Consider the following 15,259-nt stretch of genomic DNA (forward strand, 5'->3'; position numbering starts at 1 on the left):
ATTGCATAGGAGGAGGTGGTAGCAGTGCCACAAATTGTACATGCTGAAAGATTTTTAAATTCACTTTTTGTTTATGCTTTGTGGAGGTTGCAGGGGAGATTTTTAATGTGGAGGGTAATTAACTGTTGGGCAACTTTACCAGGAATGTGGCAGATTCTCTGGCAGTTGGGAATCTTTTAAAGCAAGATTGGATGCGTGGCTAAAAGATAAGTCCAGTAACTTGTGGCCGAACTACAGCGTGGCAGCCGTGGGGCTGAGCTGTGAGCACTTGTGACTGTTGTGTGTGACCTGGTTATTGCACTAGTAACTGTAGAGCTACGCTGGGTTATTGGAATGGCCATGGTAGCCATGTCATCCCAGAATATGTGAGAGACAAGGGTGGGGGAGGCAATATCTTTTATTGGACCAGCTTCTGTTGGTAAAATAGACAGACCGCCTTTGAGCTACACAGAGCTCTTCTTTGAACTGTTGTTTTAGAACCCTGTTTCTCTTATGCATTGCTGTGTCCCTGCTGTTAAGATTGAACAGTGCTCTAAGAGAACTGTCTGGTCCCTGCATTCACTGCTGTCACAGGGCGACGTGCAAGGGCCAAGCCCAGTCAGACCTGCTGAGCAGTCAAGGCTGGGACATGGTGCTGCAATCCAAGACCCAGTCTGAGAGTGGGAAACGAGTGGGATTCCACCCCAGGGGGGTGCAGGCATGAGGTTTGAGACTGCAGGGGTGCCCTCGGAGAGAGTCGAGGTGAGTCAGCAGTGCTGCTAGCCCTGTGGCCATACAGGAATCCTGGCTCAGGTTCTCTGGCCTATGTTGTGCAGCAGGTCAGATCCGCTGATCAGAATGATCCCTTCCTTCCATTAGATTAATGGAGATCTGTCTAAACCATGAGATTGCTCTGAAAATCATTTCCACCATGGACCTGCTCTCCAAGCCCTGCCTGCTCCGGGAAGGATGCCCTCCTGGCCCCCACCACGGTGCTCTTCTATCTGGCACGAGTCCAGCTCCAACACTTGATAAAGAATTTGTACTGTGCTCCTAGTGACTCTGAGGCTGCCAATCCAAGCAGTGAGAATGTGGCTTGTAGTGGCAGCCCAGACAGGCCCTTGAGGGGCCCTCGCAGCTGTGCAGAACAGGCTGGAGACTGCTGCCCAGCAGATACATGCCTCACAGAATGAGAATCCTGGGCTTAGATCCTCTCCTAGAAATTGCTTCCAGGGCTTGGATGGTCCATGCTGGAGGCCCAGGCTCTCTCTGATGTCTGCTGGCAGCGGAGGTGAAGGAATGTGGTACTAATGTTCAGTGTCTTCCACAGGAGGTGATTGTCCCAGAAGTGAAGTGGAGGAAGGTTTCCCCAGCATCTCTCTCCCTATCTCTCCCGGATGCAGACTACCAGTGCATCCACCGAGCGTCCATCAGCAGCCTCAGCACCAAGGAGAGCTCTTTTAATTCCAAGGAGCCCCTGGTATCAGGTGAGGGATGCCGGGGACAGAGGGTTAGAGCTAGTAGCCAGCTCTGGCAGAGTATTTACATTTGCGCCTGTGATTTGCCTTTGGGAATGTTTCTCTGGCCACTGTCCTCCTTTTGACGGTTTGTTTGGCTTATTGCACTGAAAACATTTTACAGATGGGGAAATAGAGGCATGAAAGCGACGTGATTTGGTTAGGGACACAACGAATATGGGTCAGCACTGGGATTAGAACTCCGCATTCCTAGTTCTCACAGCTCACTAGGCCAAACCTCTGCCAAGTGCTGCATATCTGAGAATACGTTCCCCTGGCTCCTGTGTAGCCCTGGTGCCCATCTGTGGGTGGAGGATACTAAAACAGTGCCCAGGAGATGGGAGCACTGGTCTCCAAGGAAGGAGGAAATAGTATCTGCTGCCTCTTGTGTGAAGAAATTTCCCTTTGGGAATCCTGGCCATGTGATGGAAGAATATTCCCATTGGAGCTCTGGGGAGGGTGTGTGCAGGTCAGAGTGGTTTTGTGGGCTCTATGGAACATAACTCTCGTTCACTAACGGCGAAGGTGCGTGTGGGGCTGCTGTGCATTGCTCTGTAGCTGTATCCCCTGGGGATCGCACAGGGAGAGGACCCCATGACCTCTCCCTAGATCAGGAGGCCAAGCCAAGACCACAGCTGAAGTGGACTGTCCTTGGGAGAGGAGATTCCTGTTTGAATACAACTCTTGCCCATTACATGTCTGAGGCAGAAAGAGCACAAAAAGCTGCCAGTAGGTTTCTTTACAGATTCCTCAGATCCAGCTCTGATGAAAGAAGAGAAATGCTGAGCCTGGGGTGTAATTAGCACATCTAAGAGCTTAGGTCTGGTTGGATTGCCCTGTTGGAGATCTTGCTGTAGAACCCATGTTCTTCTTGACTGTGAGAGGGTTTGGCCAACCTGTCCTGAAATGTGGGTCAGGAAATCTACAGAAGGTGCCCAGACAGCCTTGCTTTTGAGAGGGATGTTTCTCTCTTTGATGTGCATGGCTTCATGCCATTACCTGCCATGAGTCTTAGTAGTACTTGCCCTTTGGGAAGGTACCTTCGTGCCTGCACCGGACAGCAAAGGATTAAAGGCATTTACTTTGTAAGTATCTAAACTGCCTAGTGAGGTTGTGGAATCTCCATCTCTGGAGATATTTAAGAGTAGGTTAGATAAATGTCTATCGGGGATGGTCTAGACAGTATTTGGTCCTGCCATGAGGGCAGGGGACTGGACTCAATGACCGCTCGGGGTCCCTTCCAGTCCTAGAGTCTATGAATCTATGAGACAGTTCAATTGTCCTGGGCGTCCCTCAGGTGATGTGGTGAATATTGAGCAGGTTCTTAGTATAATGGAATTGAAGCAGAGAAACTCATTGAAAGGGTGGGGGATTACAAATGATTTCCCTAGGGACAGGAACAGAGTCGTAGCGAATGATCAGGAGGGCATGGTATATCAGGGCTTTTATCGCTGTTTGAGGCTGGTTCAGACAATTGAATTGGGTCCTTAAGCTAGTCTGTCAGTTTCATTTAGGTGTCTCTTTGCTTTTGTTTCAGAAAGTGCAATAAATACAGAAGAGGAGGAATTGGAGGAGGAACCAAACTATGTAACAGAGCTGAGACCGTCTGATTATCAGCTCTTGAAAATCTTCATTGTACTGTAAGCATGCAGTCAGGCATACAGACAGCTACGTGGGAGCAGAGTGCATTGGCTGCAGATCCTTTTCCCTAGGGCTCATTGGTCCAGTCACACCCAAGTCAATAGCAACTGAAAGTCATTACAATCTGACAGTCCTGTAGTGGCCTGTGTGACATGATGTGGGCTCAGTCCAGTTCCTAGACAGAGATCCACACCACAGTTGGCACCAGCAGCGGAGAAGGCTTGGGATTGAACCACCTTCTCGGCAACAGACACACGTTGGCAGTGGAGGGGGAGAGAATACCAGAGAGAGAGCTTCCTACACTGTTAGAAAGGGATTGCAGGCAGTGATGGATTAGCCACTGGGCCAATAGGGCCTAGAAAAATGGGCACTCCGCTTCCCCCACCCGCCTGGTGCTCTTGCCGGGGAGCAAGGGAAGCCCCCGTGCCCCAACCCCGCTCCCTGGCGGGAGGACCAGGAGGGGTGGTGGAGGACTGCAGGCAGAAGGGATGGGGGAAGGCCCCCACTTGCTCTGGCCCAGGGCCCCACAAAACCCTAATGTGCCTCTGATTACAGGCATTCTGTTCCACACTGCACACAACCATATCCCTGTTCTTTGCTGCTCTCTAGCATCCCCTATTGAAAAGCTCTGTAGCCCAACTCTCCTCAAGTCGAGTTCAGATGCAGATCCTTGCAGGAATTCTCAAAGCTGTCGCCTTTGCCACCACAGTGTGTTGCGCTGGAGGGTCAGGCTTGCATCAGTGTGGGATGGGAGTGGCAGCGTTAACCAGCTCCGCTGATTGCAAAGAGTAGAGGAGTAAAGGTGGGGAGGAGGAGAGGAGAAAGCACATGGTCAGAGGAATTCAGTAGAAGGTTGGAAGTAGCCTTGTGGCTGCAGAGCCTAGTGGGGATGTTGAATGCCTCTGCTGTTGGCACCCTCACAGCTGGGCTAGCAGGGCCCATTTCAGGATTTATTATGTAAGCCACTCTGCGATCACACTGGGCTGAAATTTATGAGAGAGGGGTTGACCATGTGGCTGCATTGTGAAAATGATTTAGATCCGTAGAAGGTAAGGGGCCCCCAAAACGCTCATCTCATCCACGGGCTGCTCAGCTTGCATTAGCCAAGCTCTGCCCCGGAACGGCTTGGACTGTGGAGGGTGTTTGTGCTCCCCTTGCGAGTGCTGAGCCATCTGTATAAAGTTCTCTTACTAGCTTGTCCCATGGCCCAAGCCTGGGAATCCAGATCTTAACACTTCCCCAGCTGGAAGGTGCCCACCCAGGGACATTGGACTGTTAACCATTTGTGCACTTTATGGGGATTGTTCTGTTAGCTTCCCATTAGTCCAGTCTCCTCCAGCCTCTTGCTGCAGGGGTGAGACACAGCAGGGGTCTGGGGGCAAGGGGGCAGAGCCTGCACTGCTACAGCCTCTTCTGTGGCTTTAGAGAACTTCTGTTCTTTGGGGCTCTGCATCCAGCCCCTTTTCACCTGTACTGACATCGTTCAAGGGAAATCTCTATCACATCCTTGGCTGTATTCTGAGTCTGAACGGCTGGGTGCTGCATTACATAGCTGCTGCTCTTATGGACCTGATTCCCATTTACACTGAGGCTCCTTTACACCACTTTGGCACTGTAAAATGGGCCTTACGGTTGGTAGACGTGATCTTGTGGCCACTTTAAGGCCTATTGCCACTGCCAGAAAGGGGCCTTGAGATCTTGGTACAACTGAGAATTGGTCCCTTGTGCCCACTGGAATTGCTAGCATCTGTCTAGCCCTGGTGCTGGCTTTCTGACCACTGACTGTATATCGTGCATGCAGCCCATGAGTTTAGTCTCCCAGCTCTCATGGGTAACGTGCTGCATCGGGCATCAGAGCTGGAGTAGAATTTTGCCCTTAGTCACTAACCACAAACTACATTAAAAATGGGAAGCAGCAATTTGTCTGGCTTTGTTTAAAAAACCTGAAGTGTTTATAAAAACTACCTAGAAAATATAGAACTTAAACAGGCAGCAAGTTGCAAAAAGGCTCTTGGCTATTGCTGAATAACAAATACATCTTGTTAACGTACATCTCATGCTGTTGCAAGGAATGACGCTCTGTAAAGACACAAACTAAATAAACAAATGTGTCTCCAATTGAGAAACCTCCCCCTTGGTTTTAGTCTCTTCCTCCTCTCTCGGGCCACATATTTCTCTGGCCAGGAAAACACAGCCCCTGCTGTAGGAAAAGCTTTAGCCTCCAAGGCTTTCAGACCTAACATGCAGCTCCTGTCTGTCTTTGCTCCCAGGATCTGCCTCCTGGTTGTGTCCTCGTCATATCTGGCATTCCGGATCTTCCGTCTGGAGCAGCAGCTCTGCTCTCTGAATCGGGACTACCTCTCACGCGGGCACCGGAGGTAGGAGAGTGCTCAGCTCTGGGACCCTCGGGTGACAAATAGGGGGCCCACAGGGCCATGTTTGTACAGACTTTGTTTTAGGGGTGTGCCTATACGATAAAATCAGGGTCCCTGCTTATGGGCTGTGGACAGTAAAGATCCTATTGCGCGTTACAAAAGAGATGCAGTGTCTTGCCCGTATATCCCCCTGCCCACAGTCTCCCTCTCTGGTGCATCTTCAGTGTGGCAGTTGCCTTCCACGTGAAGCTGGTGGCATTTCCACAGTGCTCTCTGTGAATCATCTGTAATGCGCTTGGGCTCCTTCCACATGAAAGGTGCAATAAATAAAATTACCCCTGCAAGGTGGCAAGTGCACCTGTAGTTTGTGCAGCAAGACGTCTGACTTTAACTCAGCAGAATGGATTTTATTTAAAGTGACCTGGGGAAGGTCCCATTGCTGTTGCTGAGACTGGTTCTTTGGCACTGGGACAGTCCTGAGGAGCAGTGCCTGCTGCTTCCCAGCCAAGGGAGCCAGTGAGAGGTATTCTTGCCATTGGCCTGAGGCTAGCACCAACCTCGGGGCTGGGTGCTGTTCCCAGCATTGGCAAGGAAACGAATGTGAGCAACCTTCTAACCCAAATCCAGCATATCTAATTACTCCTGAGGGCATTCTGTGCCAAAAAATTAAAGATTCTGTGCACAATATTTTAAAATTCTGCAAGTTTTATTAGTCAATAAATAAATGCAAAGCTCCAGCATGGCAGTGGGGAGCACAGGCCACTGGCTGCACAGAGATGGGAGATCACCCTGCAGCCTTCCCACCCCCAGGACATGGAGTCAGTGGTGAGGCTGCACCCAACCCTGACACAGCACAAGGCCTGGGCCTGTCCTAGAAACACTCTGGGGCACTGCCCCTCTGCGCCAGGTACACCAGGTGTGGGTGGGCAGGCTCAACCAGGCAGGATCCAAGTATGGAGGGGCTGAGTTTGGGGGTGGGGGACCCAGGGGTGAGGTGAGATAATTCTGTGTGGGACAATCTGGGTGCAGGCAGATCAGTGGGGGGGGGGTGCTAGGTGTGAGGGGATCTGGATGCACAGAGGCTTGTTGGGGGGATTCCAGTTGCAGGAGCTCAGCGGAGGGATCTAGATGTGGGGGTTTCAGCAGGGAGGCCTGGGTGCTGGGGGAGTGTGGCTTGGTGGGGGGGTGGGTACAACTAGTTGGGGGTCAGTTGCATGGGGATCTGGATGTGGGCGCGGAGGGTGGGTCTTATCAGGGTGGGGGTTTGAGTTCAGGGAGCTCAGTAGAGGGTGGTCTGGGTGCAGGGGTGGGGGTCCTGAGGCAGGGGGTCTGGGTGCAGGGTGCTCCAGATGCAGGGATTGAGGTTCAGTGGGGTGGGGTTCAGGTATGGAGGGCTAGGGGGGTTCTGGGTGTACGGGGTGAGGCTTGGCAGTGGTGTCTGAGTATGGGAGATCCAGATGCATGGGAGTTGGGTGGATGCAGGAGCAGTTCCCCGTACAGTGACCCCTCCCCCTGCAGCTGATGAGCGATGGGGGCAGGAAGCAGGAGAGGATGCTGAGCTTCCTGCAGCTGGGGGAGGTTTCTGGGGGTGGGTCAGACACAGCCCTGCAGTGATTTACCTCTCCGCAGGCTGCTCCGGGTGTCTGAAACAATGTACCTGCACAGCTAGGGAGTGGTGCTTGACTGCTCTTGCAGCTTCCCTCTGCTTCTATGTCAGAAAGTCATTTTTCTGCGGGGAAGCAAAGAAATCTGTGGGGGACATGACTTCTGCGCACGTGCAGTGGTGCAGAATTCCCTCAGAAGTAGTATCTGGTGCTGCTTTCCCTGGTAGCATGAGACCAAGCACTGAAGAGCAGTCAGGCTTGCACTGGCAGGAGATGCTGGATGGGTAAGAGCTAGTTGGGTCTTTCCCCCTGTAATGCTCATGATTGTGGTTGGATATAGCATCACTCCAAGTGACTGTGTCATGCCTGCCCTCGCTTATCCCCCAGCACAACGCTAGTGGCTCAGCATCTCCCTGATTGTGGGAGAACATTTCTAGTGCAGTTACAACACTTCCCTGCTGATTGCTCCAGCGGACCTGTCAGGACTGCCTTACGGTCTGATCCTCCTGCAGTGACTCCAGCAGGAGCAGGACCTGACCCGTAGTTTCCATGACTCCAGAGCAGCGTCGTGGCAGCATAGAGTCAGTGATGGAGTGCTGGACAGGAACCTGCTGCAGTGCAGGGAAATGGTGCCTGTGGATTGCCCCCTACAGGATGTGATAGGTCTTTTAAGAGATGGGATCTGCCCCCTGTCACTCCTCCCCTGCACAATGCCAGGAATAAGTTCCTTGGGGGACCTGGGGTCAAGGCAGGGCCCTGTATGGGTTTGCTTGCCTTCATCTTCCTCTGTGTTTCTGTTTGCAGGTGACCATCGCCCCAGAGCTGTGGCTCATGATGGACTTTGACAGGAAAATAGCATTTTGTGTACAGAACTCCAGGGCGTCCTACTGGTGAGCGTGTCTGCAATATCGAGAGAGTCTGAATCCAGGATTGCTCACTCCTTTATTCCGTGTTATTTCTGGCTCGTGACACCTCCTTTTGCAATTGCAAAACCCCACATCCCTCCCTCCCTTGGCCCGTCATGCTATGGGATTGGACTGGAGCCCAGCAGGCCATCCATGCAGTCACTTCTTCCAAGCGATAGCCACCTCTTTGTACAAAACCCGCTGCCAAGCATTGACTGTTTATCAGAGTCTTGGGTGCAGCTTCGTTGGACGGCGGATCGAGCTGCATCTCCAGCTGGATTCTGAGAGCAAGTAAGAACAGTTAGTAGCTCGATGGTCCAGGAATCGTTTCTGTTGAGCATAGGAGGTGTCACAGCAGCATGCAATCTGCTGCGCCCTTGATCAGCACACTTAGGACCAAATACTGTTGTTCTTCTACCAGCAGAGACTCCTGCTCAAGCAGGGACAGACTGTCAATATAGCCTGAGCTGTTGCCAGCAGGACTCCCCTTCTTTTCAATTGGCCAGGGCCTGGTGCTAGTGAAACCACATGTTCTTCCAGGGGCCTTGGCTTTGGCCCAGATACACGGTGCCCGGAGCCAAATCACCATGATAGCGGGAGACTCTAGCACAATGACACCAGCATTGGGCCATCGTCGCATTCATCGGACGGTGGCACAACAGATTACAGGTGACCGGGCCTTTCTGGTGTGACACTGCTGGGCCCACTCCTAGGACGACTCAGTGTTCAAGTTACCACCATTTTTATTCCTAATTCTGTTCTGTTTTCTTTTTCAAGGACAACCGTGGACCTCAGTTAAGTGAGAAGCCCTGGTAGCAGAGACTAACCCTCCCTACGGAGCTCAGGATGGGGGACACAGCTGGGGCATGTTCTGTTCTCCCAGAACACACATCCCACACTCAGCTAGTTCTCCTCAGGACGGATTTCCTCTTGCCCTTCGGGGTTTCCACATTACCCTTCCACACTGGGCCTTGGCCTAGCCGGGTCCCAAATGCATCTTTGCTTAGGTGCCAGTGTTCATACTCAGGCAATAGCTCAGTTACAGTAGTTGTCATAACTTTCAGTGTAAAAATTACAGCTCCAGTGAGATGCCAGACAGGTTCGAGGCCTCTTGGCCTGATACCTGCTGAAGTCAGGTTCTTCAGGTGGCAATAGCAGACTGTTAGTTGTGGGGATTCTTGTGTAACTCACATCCCCTGTGAGGCTAGTGTGCGCAGCATAGATCATGCTTAACCGTCCCACATCCCTTCCAAAACGTACCACGGTCCCTGTGCCAGCGTTCCTTCAGGGCAGAAGAGGTGAAAATAAAGGGATGAGGTGGTTCGCTAACCCCAAAGCCCAGCCCCACCCAGCGCTATGCAGAGTACGTGCCATACTGTAATAATACTCTGCTGCACTGGGCAATCCAGGGAAAGGGCAGCCCGCCCATCTGCAAGCAGATGCAAAGCAAGGCCGACCTGCATGGGGTAGAGTTTGGCAGTGGGGAGATGAACGGGCTAGAATTAGACCCCTCATTCGGCTCCTTGAGGAGGCCAGAGGGACAGTTTAGAACAAGATTCAGGAAGGCTCTGTTTGAAAGGCATCTGCACTTTAAGGGAAATACAGAGACTGGCCAGGAACCAGCAGTGTTGAGTCCAAACTTGGAATGATGGTTGTCTGATGGCAGTGCCAGGCATGCTGTGTTCTCCACATGGGGCTCCTCAGCACCCCAAGTTTCTAACCACAGGAGAGGGCTGTATTGGAGCACCCCCAAAGAAGAGTCAAGAGGTGGGCCTGGAGCTGGCCTTTGGGTGGTGGGTTTGTAGTAGGATGTAGCCCTGCTGCGATCAGGAGCCAGCGAACACCTTAGAGAGGGCAGGAGGAATAGCTGTGTCTGTGTTCCCTCAGAAGCTCTGTGTCGTCAGTATCTAAATGAAACTTCCAGTGCTCTGTGGCCTGACGCTGGGGAGTGCAGGGACTGAGCAAAAACCCTGCTGTACATGGGGGACAATGGAGCTGTGGGGGATGGGATGGGAGGCATGAGTGCAATGCTAGAAGAGGCTGAGCTCATAAATATTCAAAAGCCTGGCTGGGCTGCTGCATATTAGGAGTCCGGCCTGTTTAGCGTTCTAGAAGCACCTCTCGTACAGCCACTGTAACCATGCACTTTAGGAGCCTGATCCAAAGTCAATGGAAAGACTCGCATTGACTCCAGCGGGCTTTGGATCAGCCCCTCATTCCCCTCACGCTGAATAAAGCTGTCTCTGCATCGCTTGCGTGTGTGAAGCGCTTTAGGATCACGTGGAACGAAAGGTGGGAGACAGACACAATATGGTGCAAGCAGCACCAGGACGCAGCACTCCCCTCACACCAGCAAGCAGCTCGTATAACTCTGGCGTCAGGATGCCTGTGATTCCCTCAGTGAGTCATTCCAGAAGGGATGCGCCCAGCAGTTCTGAGTAGGCTGCTGGAGAGTGGCCATGTTGCCACCAAGGTGGCTGCCTGTTACTCACCAATCCCCACTTCTCCAGTGTGTGTGTGTGCATCAGGCATCCGCTCTTTGGGTTGATTGTGTTTGAAAGCACTGCTAAACCGAAGTGCCATGTCCCCTGTGAGCTCTGCAGGGAGCAGCGTCCTGCCTCAGCTGTCCGTCCCCCCCCCCTTCCTGCCCTGGCAGCCGATCTCACAGGGGAGAGGAGTACAGCTAGCAAGGAGGATGTGTGGATTGGCCGCAGTGCCACAAAGTGCCAGGAAATGCTTTATGCCAGGGATCATTTCGGGAGTGGGAGGTCTGACTCACTGTCTTGCACAAATGACAGCTCAGTTTTTCAGAGTTCAAATCTCTTTCAGTGTTTAACAAAAAAAACAACCCTCCAGTCACATTAACACACGCTCCTGGGGATGAGGTCCCAGCGAGCAGTGGGGTGTGGGCTCGCTTTGCAGATAGCGCTCCGCTCCTCCATTGCTGGAAGTGTTTGTCTGCGGATTGGCCATCAAAACTGCTCTTGCACATTTGCTTGGGTCAGGACTGCTCCCGGCTTTCACCCTGTCCCCTATAAACATATGACATCAGAACCCCTGCAGCTGGCAGAGATGCACATTGACTGTGTCAGCCACAGCTCTTGAACTGCTGTGGTAGTGCTGGCAGCTTCCTGCCAGCAGCAGGATGCCTGGGAGAGAGACAGAGCTGCAGTGGGTGTAGCCACGTCTGCTGTATTGCATGGTGCCGTCCAGGGAGGAGTACTGTGATGCTGACTCCTGCTTCAAAGCACAGCACTTACAGAGCTGCGGAGGGGGCTCTGCAGGCGGTGGCAGGACTTGCAGAAAAAGAACGACACACTCCATGGCCTAACTCTGTGTGTCTGGGCTGAGCTCATTCAACTGCCATTAACCTCATCGCCGCTGCAAGGTCAGCAGCTGCTTTTGCTCCATTGCCATCAGCTCCAGGGCTAAGCAGGGCTCCTGCAGCAGGATTTGAACACTCCCTTCTGGAGGAATAGGACCATATGATGAGCTTATTGAAGACTTGGGACCTGTTTGAGTAGCACACTCATCCCAGGACCTTTGTTAGAGGAGGGCAGCGCAGCGCAGAACTAGGGGTGCCATCGTGTGTTCCTATCACAGCTAGCTGGGGCTGGGAATCCACTCGTCACTGCACAGAGAAGGTTTCTAAGCACTAGCGTTTGGGAGTAACCGAAGATTCGGGAGCTCTCCTGATCCCCCTCCCATTGCAGCTGTTTTCCACTGAAACCACACTCCTTGCCATAGTCTGTAGGCACTTTCCAGTTGGGCATTAAGCAATGTGACTACGCATCTCTCCCATGTTTGTTCTCTTATCCTCACCCCAGAGGGAGTAGCACGTGCAGGGGAGTGTCTTGTTTTGGTAAGGGTGATTTTAATCTTATTTTTATTAAATAAATACACCAGTTGCAGAATGGAGGTCAAAGAAACGCACCTTGCACTTCGAGCAGAAAGTGGTGAGGTTTGTGGTAGCCCTTAGTTCCTGGCCAGGGGAGTTCATTGCACAGGCTCAGACTGCCCCTGGAGAAAGGTCTGTCTCCCTCACAGATGAGCTTTACTCTTTTTATTGTTCCATTGTGACAGAGGAAAAAAGTTGTCGACAAGGTCTTCATCCCAGTCCGACCTTCATCCCTTAAATGATCTTTTAGGTACCCTGGCACAGGCCGTCGAATGCTTTGAGGATAAGGACTGAGCCTTGAATTTGAGTGGAAATGCTAGGGGAAGCCAGCGTAGAGAGTAGAGGACTGGTGCTCATGGCAGGCTGCGGTGTTGAGATTCATAGATTCATAGATTCTAGGACTGGAAGGGACCTCGAGAGGTCATCGAGTCCAGTCCCCTGCCCGCATGGCAGGACCAAATACTGTCTAGACCATCCCTGATAGACATTTATCTAACCTACTCTTAAATATCTCCAGAGACGGAGATTCCACAACCTCCCTAGGCAATTTGTTCCAGTGTTTAACCACCCTGACAGTTAGGAACTTTTTCCTAATGTCCAACCTAGACCTCCCTTGCTGCAGTTTAAACCCATTGTTTCTGGTTCTATCCTTAGAAGCTAAGGTGAACAAGTTCTCTCCCTCCTCCTTATGACACCCTTTTAGATACCTGAAAACTGCTATCATGTCCCCTCTCAGTCTTCTCTTTTCCAAACTAAACAAACCCAGTTCTTTCAGCCTTCCTTCATAGGTCATGTTCTCAAGACCTTTAATCATTCTTGTTGCTCTTCTTTGGACCCTTTCCAATTTTGTGCTACAGTGTTCTGTACTCGGAGTTCCCTAAGCACTCCAGGTTTCATGCCCAGGTATATTGCATTGCTGCAGGCCAGCTGAGCAGTGATGAAGGTGTGAATAACTGAGGCCTGGCCTGATGGGATGGTGTGTCCTAGCCAGCTGGAAGTGATGGAAAGCATTACAACCACTGTGACATGCGAGCTTGTTGTCAGTGAGGAATCCAGGAGTACTCCTAAGTCGATGGACTGAATTGACCAATTGTGGATGTGAACTTCAGCCAAAGGAGACTCCATCATGGCTGCACACTCTTCAAAATACTTTCCCCCACCCTCCAGCATCACCTCAGTTTTGCTCGGGTTTAGCATCAACCAGCTGTTCTTCATCCATGAGCTGATCTCATCCAAGCATTGGGTTGTCTTGGTGGTAGGTGTGTGGTCATACGTGGTGAAGGATGGGAAGAGCTGTGTGTCATTGGCATATTGCTGGCACTTGAGTCCATGTCATCTGACCTGTTCACTGAGCAGTTGGATGTAGATGTCAAAAGGGACCGGTGAGGGAATTGATCCTTGTGGAAACCCTAAGTGAGGGGTCTAGTGGTAGAGGTGCGGTTGCCCATCACTGCTTTTTGGGTGTGTTTGTATAGGAAGGACTCAAACCATTTTACCTCATTACCCTGGACTACTGTCCTCTCAGGCCAGACAGCATATTTCACGGTCATTCATCTCAAACGCTGTAGAGAGGCCCAGGAGGAGGAGAATGGCTGTCTGGCCTCTGCCCACTGACAGCAGGAGATCACCCATCAGTGCCACTAGGCCAGTTTCATTTCTATGTCCTAGCCTGAATCCATGTTATGCAAGATTTAGAATGTTAACTTCAGTTGGGCGAGCTTGTAGTTGGCCTTTTGCTAGCTTCGCTGCGAGCTCAAGAATGGGAGGTTTGACGCTGGGCTAGGACTGAATTACCCAGGCTGGAGGCTTTTCTAGCTGCAATTTAGTCCTCAGTTGTCATCCAATCATTCCATTGTTTACTTTTAGCATTCATTTATTTTACTTTTCTAGCTGCAGTTTATTGTTCCATTTCTAGCTGCAATTTTTTGTCCTTCCTTCCAGTGTTGTTGTCACTAAGATGGAGAGCTCTAAGCTGGGATGCCAGAACTACTCCAGCAGGAGAACAGGACTTTATTTCCTCTTTTTACATCCCTTCCTACAGCCCTCTCCACTACACCTCTGAATGCTAAGTGCTAGCTGCCAGTCACTGGTTTGCTCAGATCCTCTGGGAGATGGGACGTGAGCACACAATCCTTTAAGGTTTTATAACGGTATTTATTAACTTTAAAGAGCAGGGAAATGTATCCCAAGGCAATAACCCAGAGATGAGCAACTATTAAAGCTCTCAGTGGTGGGCCAGTAACTTCCCAGGACCATCCCATGAGCCATCTGATTGGGAGACGAGAGAGGCTGGGGCCTTTTGAACCATCCTCGCAGCTGCATGTTCACGCCCTGTCTCCTAGTGACTGGCTTGCACACTCAAGTAGCTAGTCTCTGAGGGTGTGTCTACACTGCAGTTAACCCACAGCTGCCCTGTGCCAGCTGACTCGGGTTTAGGGGTTGTTTAATTGTGGTGTAGATGTCCAGGCTCATGCTGGAGCCTGGGCTCTAGGATCCTGTGAGCTGGGAGGGTCCCAGAGCTAGGGCTGCAGCTGAATGTTTTCAATCCACTAGTGAAACGAGTGTCCCTGAACTGCCATGACCCACTTCTTACCCTGAGTTGCATCCTCTAACCAGCAGCTGCGAGGCATTGCAGACAAGAGCAGCCTGGTTTCTGTAAGCCCCCAGATAGATCACAGTGAAATCACTCAAACAGGCATTTTGCCTGCCTCCAGCACCTGAGACTCGCCTCTCCCACTGAAGTATTAATGTCAATGAGTGCAGCAGCGAGCAGTCAGAGGGGCTGTAACCTCGGCCAAGGAGGAAATGCCCTTTAGCATGGCCAGCGTGGTCAGGCTGAAGTGACAGTGACAAGACCCGGGGTAGGAATGGCCCAGTAGACGTCACAATCCTGTAGCATGGGGGAGGATTCCAGTCACACACACCATGCTCCCCCCTGGGAGGCTGGGGACAAAGGCTGGAGCCATTTGTGGTCCTTGTGGCCAAAGGAAGGGGAGTAGCCAGGGCGGAGCTAATGATGCTGTCATGAAGCTCGTTTTGAAGAGCTGGACTCTGTCCCTGGTCCGGTCACTTGTACAGTATTTTTGTGAGTCAAACACAATCTCGATGCGATTTTTACCCTTACTCTTCACTCCAGCCTACCCTAGGAGTGTGTGCTGGTGCAACACCACACCTGGGAACTTGAAGTACTGATGTATCAATGACTGGGGAAGGCAGCTGAAGTCAGTGCATGCACAGCCCAGCCTTGCTGCTTCTATTTTTATATTTGTTGTAAACCAGAAGTATTTATATAGATCCAGTGAATGGTTCAAGTCCTTTTTCCCCCCTCCTCAGTTGTATA

At 51.5% G+C, this 15,259-nt stretch overlaps 1 protein-coding gene across 3 annotated transcripts in view; it reads left to right on the forward strand.

The window, feature by feature from the left end:
* GRAMD2A (GRAM domain containing 2A) overlaps positions 1-12,291 on the forward strand; it is an 81,164-nt gene extending 68,873 nt beyond the window's left edge. Inside the window, exons 9-13 of one of the 3 annotated variants that reach the window (XR_004647367.1) lie at positions 1,310-1,466; positions 3,034-3,136; positions 5,408-5,515; positions 7,921-8,690; positions 8,799-12,291. Coding sequence is in view for 1 of the 3 variants with exons in the window: in XM_034783288.1 (XP_034639179.1) it covers positions 1,310-1,466; positions 3,034-3,136; positions 5,408-5,515; positions 7,921-7,924 (372 nt within the window). In the remaining 2 variants the exon portion in view is untranslated. Of the gene's footprint in view, positions 1-1,309; positions 1,467-3,033; positions 3,137-5,407; positions 5,516-7,920 lie in introns of all 3 variants that reach the window. The other 2 variants (XR_004647368.1, XM_034783288.1) reach the window with 2 other exon arrangements.
* Positions 12,292-15,259: the final 2,968 nt, after the last annotated feature.

Source organism: Trachemys scripta, chromosome 10, assembly GCF_013100865.1.
Source record: "Trachemys scripta elegans isolate TJP31775 chromosome 10, CAS_Tse_1.0, whole genome shotgun sequence".
In the NCBI taxonomy this organism is placed as follows: Eukaryota; Metazoa; Chordata; order Testudines; family Emydidae; genus Trachemys; species Trachemys scripta.